The 6,846-nt window shown below is 45.7% G+C and overlaps 1 protein-coding gene across 1 annotated transcript; it reads left to right on the plus strand.

The window, feature by feature from the left end:
- Positions 1–386: 386 nt before the first annotated feature.
- Positions 387–1,701, plus strand: LOC125541755 (probable carboxylesterase 2). Its single transcript, XM_048705092.1, has one exon. It carries the CDS (start codon positions 387–389, stop codon positions 1,353–1,355), a length of 969 nt encoding a protein of 322 aa, XP_048561049.1. The 3' UTR covers positions 1,356–1,701.
- Positions 1,702–6,846: the final 5,145 nt, after the last annotated feature.

The following is a 6,846-nucleotide window of genomic DNA, read 5'->3' on the forward strand; positions in this document are numbered from 1 at the left end:
ACGCCTAGCGCTGCCCATAACTAAAGGGCATTTATAGTAGATGTTACGAAACCGGATGAAGGCATGAAGAGAGAAAAAGAAACGGAAAACGAGGGAAAAGATGAGCCGAACCTACCGACTCCTCTTTAGTCGTTGAGATTTCCTATATAGAAAAACCAAACTAACCCTAAAACGAAGATCCACCACAAAACTCCTACCAATCTACCACCCAACCGGGGAAGAGGACAATGCTCGTGACTCAGCTACACACCAACAGTCCAGCACAAGCTCTGCTCTGCCACTCCCAGTGCATGCGCTACAAATACGGTAATACTAGCACAGAACTACACGTACGCCGCCGGACGTCCCTGACGTTGCACGCCCGCCGCGCACCGAACAGGTCGGCGATGGCAAAGAACGCCGCGGCCACCGCCGACGCCGGCGACGAGGTCGTCCACGACTTCTCTCCGCTCCTCCTGGTCCACAGGAGCGGCAGGCTCGAGCGGCCCCTCGCCATGCCGCCCGTCCCGCCCGGCCACGACGCCGCAACGGGCGTCGTGTCCAAGGACGTGTCGCTCTCGCCCTTCTCGTTCGTGCGTCTCTACCGCCCGCCCGAAACGGGCGCCGGCGCCGGCAAGAAGCTCCCCGTCCTCGTGTACTTCCACGGCGGGGGGTTCGTGATCGGGTCGGCCGCGTCGGCCGCTTACCACCGCTGCCTCAACGACCTCACCGCGGCCTGCGCCGCCGTCGCGGTCTCCGTCGACTACCGCCTCGCCCCGGAGCACCTGCTCCCCGCGGCGTACGAGGACTCCCTGGCGGCCCTCAAGTGGGTGCTCTCCGCCGCCGACCCGTGGCTCGCCGAGAGAGCCGACCTCTCCCGCATTTTCCTCGCGGGAGACAGCGCCGGCGGCAACATCTGCCACCACCTCACCATGCACCACGACTTCAGGGGCGCCGCAGGAAGGCTCAAGGGGATCGTCCTGATCCACCCGTGGTTCTGGGGCAAGGAGCCCATCGGCGAAGAGCCCCGGCCGGGGCGCGCGGAGGGCGTGGAGCAGAAGGGCCTGTGGGAGTTCGTGTGCCCCGACGCAGTGGACGGCGCGGACGACCCCCGGATGAACCCGACCGTGGAGGGCGCGCCGGGGCTGGAGAACCTGGCGTGCGAGAAGGTGATGGTGTGCGTCGCCGAGGGGGACTTCTTGCGTTGGCGCGGCAGGGCGTACGCGGATGCGGCGGCCCGGGCGAGGGGCCCCGAGCCGGCGGTGGAGCTGTTCGAGTCGGAGGGGGTCGGCCACGTGTTCTACCTGTACGAGCCTGCGACGGAGAAGGCCAGGGAGTTGCTCCAGAGGATCGTGGCGTTCGTCAGAGCGGAGTGAGCACGCGCGCGCGCCGTGGAGCAATGCTGAACGGAAACGATGAAAGAAGATAAGATCAAACTATAGTGTTTGGAGTGAGCCGGCGAGGGATCCAAATATATTTGCATGCATGCACTAAGAGACCGAATATACAATGTCAAATGTCATCAGTCCTAAAAAAATGTCATCGGGATTTACATTTACAAATTGCATAAAAGAAAAACGTTTAATCATGTATCTAATTTATGACATGCCTTCACTATTGGATTTGTTTGAGGAGGGCTTTGAAATTTGATCATGTACGAACATATTGTGATACAAAATAAATAAATATGTTCAAAGCTAGTACAACTTAAAATGAATGAAGTTACTCTAAATCTCAATCGCCTCAGATTTGATTTATGTCTCAATTGCGTCCGTAATTGTTGGATCATGTAGCTTTATGATTTGCATGCACCACATGTGTGTTTTCGTTACTTTGGGGGAGAGAGTGGCCTTCATAGGGGTTGTGATGGCTTGTAGGTGTGTGGGCTGGACTGGAGGGATGAAGATGCCTTTTTTCATCTTGTCTGTTGGGCTTTTAGGAGATCTACTAATTAAGGGTACCTCTTGTGGGAGCCCCACAAGTTGGGCACTCCTTTAGTATTTCATTTTTTATTTTTTATACGTGTTTTAGGATTTTATATAGTTTTTTGGCGGGTGGGGGGCGGCTTTTAGTTTTTTCCTAGATTTTGGAGGAAATATTCCAACAATAATTTGCACAGGAAACATGATTTTTTCTTCTTACACGAGAGCCACAGTTGTGCATGTCGAAAGGGAAAAAACACGGTTTTTTTTGCTTCCATGAGAGGCACAGATTTGCCTGTTGTGGAGGCACAGGTTTGCTTCCGCAAGAGGCACATAAAAAAGGAAGAAAAACGTGTTTTTTGTTTCCACGAGAGGCACAACTACGTGTTTATTTGTTCCATGAGAGGCACAGATTTGTTGGTCGTGGAGGCACACATTTGCTTCCGCGCGAGGCACGCCTCTCAGAAAGGAAAAATACATTTTTTTGTTCTATGAGAGGCATGAATTTGCTTTTGTGTAGGCACAGATTTGCTTCCGTGATGAGTATAACTATGCCTCTCAGAAAGGAAAAAGGTAGGGGAAAATTGGTTTCTAACTACGGGTTTTTTGACAGTGTGTTGTATTGATTTTTCTTTTTCTTTTTACTTGATTGGCTCCAGGGAGAGGAAGCAGGCCGGCTATATCTCGCCTGTTGCAAGGCAGAGTTCTGTCTCGCCTTCAGCGAACCTGTAAAAGGGCCGGCCAATTAACAAAGACATGCAGTATCTATCGTTACATGAGAGGGCGGTTTTTGGAAGGTTGCTGGGAGCTCCTAGACTTGTTTTGGGAAACTTTCAGGCAGGTTTTTTATGTTTTTCGCTCAGCCGGTCTTGCTAGTTTTGAGCGAGTTTTTTTTCTGCATTTATTTTAGTGGTTTTCTTCGGGATTTTTTTTCCTTTTCTGTTCTTTTCTCTTTGGCTTTTGTATTGGTCTTCAACGGTTTTTCTTTTTTGTTTTGTTTTCTATGTTTCTTTATCCTTTTTTATTTCCCCCCTTTTTTTCAACACATATTTACCTTTTCCCATACTCATTGTAAATTCTTTGTATACATCAAAAATATTTTTTATACATGTTTAACATTTTCCAAATACATGTTTGACATTTTCGTCTAATGTATCTTTTGATGTCTACTTTTTTTCCTACACATTGTAGATATTTTGTATACACATGAAATATATTTTATACATGTTAAATATTTTTAAATACATGATTAACACTTTTTAAATATATGTACTAATGCTAATTTTTTTCATATACATTGTGCATTTTTTGTATAAATCTAAAACATTTTTTGAATACATGATTAACATTTTCTTAATTTCTTTTTTGAAAATTTGTTTGGATATGTGTAAAACATTTTTCATATACAAGTATAAACATGTTTTGAATGATATGAACATTTGTTTTACTTCGTGTATTCTTTTTTAATGTCACAAACATACTTTGGGAAACATGTGAACATTTTCTTAAATGTAATGTACAAACATACTTTATTGTTATCAACATTTGTTGAATGTTATCAACACTTTTTTTTAAACTTCCACTCGCAACTTTTTTATAATGTGTTACCATTTTTAAATTCAGGTTTTCAATTTAATTTAAGTTATTAAATATATGCATATATAATATTTTTGAAAATATCAACAAAAGAAAAGAAAAAACGAATGAAAATCCGAGGAGAACAACAAACCTATATGGGAACCTACTTGGGCGACCCATTAGTAGCGTCGGGAGGGCACGCTTGCAGCGAGACCAGGTTCAATGTCGCGAAGCTAGGTATAGCACTCCAAATAGGCTTTCGCCCCGCTTTATAAATAAAGAAACCACCGAGCTCATACACCAAGTACTAAATCACCAAATAAACAAGTCTGTTGGAGCAACAACATAAGGACGCCTAACGAAAGCATAATATAAAGGGAGAAAAAGCCCACCAAGTGGCCACAACATCAACGACTCCTCATCGAAGAGAGGCGCCACTTGGTGACATGAAGCGCATCCAACATCTACCCCAGACAGGCACGGTCCCGCTGCCTAGCGAGCGGATGCCAATGCTGCAAGAACACAAGAAATTTAAAGGGGTCAGAGGCCTGTCTAAGGAAGACCCGCTCAATCACCAGCTTATTACGCGTCGTCCAAATCATCCAAACTAAAGCCGCAAAAACTAGTTAGAAAAGGTGTCTCCCCCCTCCCCCTTGTCTGGACTGAGATTAGTATTCTGGCTTCTCTTCGGATTTTAAATTTGTATTTTTTAGATGGAGTGTCTAGCCTTGTTGGACGTAGTTGTGTTGGGACAATTCGATTCACTCATATTTTTCTTTTTAGCGTGTATTTCACACTCGCATGTATATTTATTTATTGTTCTTTCCTTTTCTTGAATCTTTTTTTCTCTTGTCATTTTATTGCATATGCTGTCCTCTTGCATGCCACCTTACACGCTGAAAGGTGTATGCCCTATTTTTTGGGCAGTTGCATGTCCACCCATGGCTTGCAGCTGCAACTGCACACATCACAACTTAATATTGCAATTGCAAGGGGTACAACTCACTTGCAACTAGCGGGCAGCGAAAGTGTGTGTTTAGACGAGTCTGTGCTCTGTTGTTGTGTGCCTGGTGGGAGAGCATCAGGGGTGTTTTCATTTTTTTTTCCTTTTTTCCTTTTCCCTTTTTTTTAATCTTTTTTCTCCACCGCACAAAAGGAACATCCTAAAGACGAGGATCGCCGGAATGTTTCTTATCGTAATTTTTGCAAAAGGAACTCGCACAACAATTACGTGTATAACCCCCGACTAGCAACTATACATGCCTTAACTCGCCTGCAACTGCACATGTCATGCAACTGCATGCGATACAACGCGCATGCAACTAGGGTGTGGGGAGAGAGTATGCTTCATAGTTGTGTGTCGCTACAGGCGGGGAGCCTGAAGGAGGCATTTTTATTCCCCCTTCTCGTCTTTTTTTTGCCACCATGCAAAAAAAAAACATCCTAAAATTCCGGATCCCCTCAGGGGAGAATTTTTCACTACAGATTTTTATTTTTGAAAAGAAAAACTCAAGCAAGAGTTGCATGTTCACCTCCAACCTAAAAAAAAATACACACATGATAACTCGACTGCAACTGCAAGCGGTATAATGCGTGTGTGAGGGTAGCGAGAGTGTATGCTTTATTGTGAGCAATGCTACACGCACGCGAGTTATGAGTACGGGTTTTACGAGGCTGCTTAGTTGGGCTACTTTAATTGGAGGAAATCAGCATGAGGGACCCACACCCCCCCTGAAAATCAGGGGGAGGGGGGGGTGAAGATTAGTTATGGAAGGGATCTGAAAAAGCCTCGTAAAGCTCTGTGAGTATAGAATTTTCGCTTTATTGTTATGTATCAACAAGGGTGTGGGAGCACGGCGTGGAGTTTTTCCTGTTTCCTTTTTCCTTCTTCTTTTATTGTCATTTTCTCCTTCACCGTGTGAAAGAAACAACCTAACTCTTCTTGTTGTTACTAAAAAATATCGAGGGAACACAATATTGAAAGGGAAATGTTTCCAACCAGGGCACCGGCCGAACCATTACGCCGGTCTCACGCAAGCCGTGAGATGGATCGTAATCATGCGACCAGAAACAACGCACCCCTTCTGTCGTGGAATTGTCACGGCAGATGTCCTTAGTGTCAGGACTTAGTCGCGAGGCCAGCGCATCTATGTGGTAGCTTGAGAGGGGTTGAGTGGGACGAGAGACACGAGGTTTTACCCAGGTTCGGCCCCTCACGGTGGAGGTAAAAGCCTACGTCCTGCTTCATTGATATTGATGATGATAATGATCACGGTTACAAGAGTGCTCTATCTTGAGAGCTATTGTCTAAACCTAACTTGCCCAACTCGTGAAACTTGTGAATCTTGTCCCTTTTGGGGAGCCCTGCCCCTCCTTATATATGTTGGAGGGGCGGGTTACATGTAGAGTCCTATTAGGATTAGGACTAGTTTCTTTTCTATTACAAGACAGATAGCAATCCAGGTCTTATTCAAACTGTTTAAGTCGGCATGTTGGGCCACCTCCCATGATGGGCCGCGGCCTACCTCCATGAGGATACCCGTGTCCCATATCCACGACAGTAGCCCCCGAGCTTTCGGGTGACTCGAAGAGTCGGGCGGAAGGTCTTGATTTTGTTGATGCTTTTGTCTTCCTTGAACGTGGAGCTTTTTTCTGGGTCATTGACGTAATGGATGCCGAAATGTGGATGAAGAGATTGTCGGGTAATGAAGCGTCGACGTTGATGTTGCCGGGTTGTCCTCCCAGACTGGATTCTGTCTCCAAGCCAGGTCTTTTTGAATTTTTTCCAACCCCAATAGCATGTATATCATCTGTAGCCCCCGAGTGACGGGTTTGTTTAGGCCTTTAACAACCCGGGGGTCTGTGAACTTGTGTTTTGATAACGAACAAAGTCCGTTTTTTCACAAATCCTGGCTTGATAGCCCCCGAGGCTTGAGGCGACTCGAGGAGTCGTCTTCAAGCTTTTTGTTCCTGAAATAAAACACATAAATGCATTACACCGTTCGTGATATATAAAACAAAATTAAATAATAATTTTGATGACTTTGTCAACTTGTGTTCAAGTTGTTAATCGTTCGACTCGACTAAGTAGGCTTTCGCGTGGACTTTTTTCATGGAATATGATATGTTCAGGGTCGACAAAGTCCATGATAGGCATCAGAGTCGATTGACAATACCATACCCACTACTTGGTCGATTACGAGTTGCATCTGACTTAGTAAAGAACGAACGTAAAATTATTTCGCTGATATGTAGGGCACCCATGTTTGAACTGTGCATCGTGGCAAATAGTCCTCTTTGGTAACCTTACAACTCAACTTTATGAGAAGAAACGATAGCCCCCGAGATTAACTCAAAGGTGCCGGAT

This window comes from Triticum urartu, chromosome 2 (genome assembly GCF_003073215.2).
Source record: "Triticum urartu cultivar G1812 chromosome 2, Tu2.1, whole genome shotgun sequence".
Classification (NCBI taxonomy): Eukaryota; Viridiplantae; Streptophyta; class Magnoliopsida; order Poales; family Poaceae; genus Triticum; species Triticum urartu.

Excerpts from the sequence above, each read along its gene's own strand:
- LOC125541755 (XM_048705092.1), top strand. The coding sequence starts at position 387 with ATGGCAAAGAACGCCGCGGCCACCGCCGACGCCGGCGACGAGGTCGTC.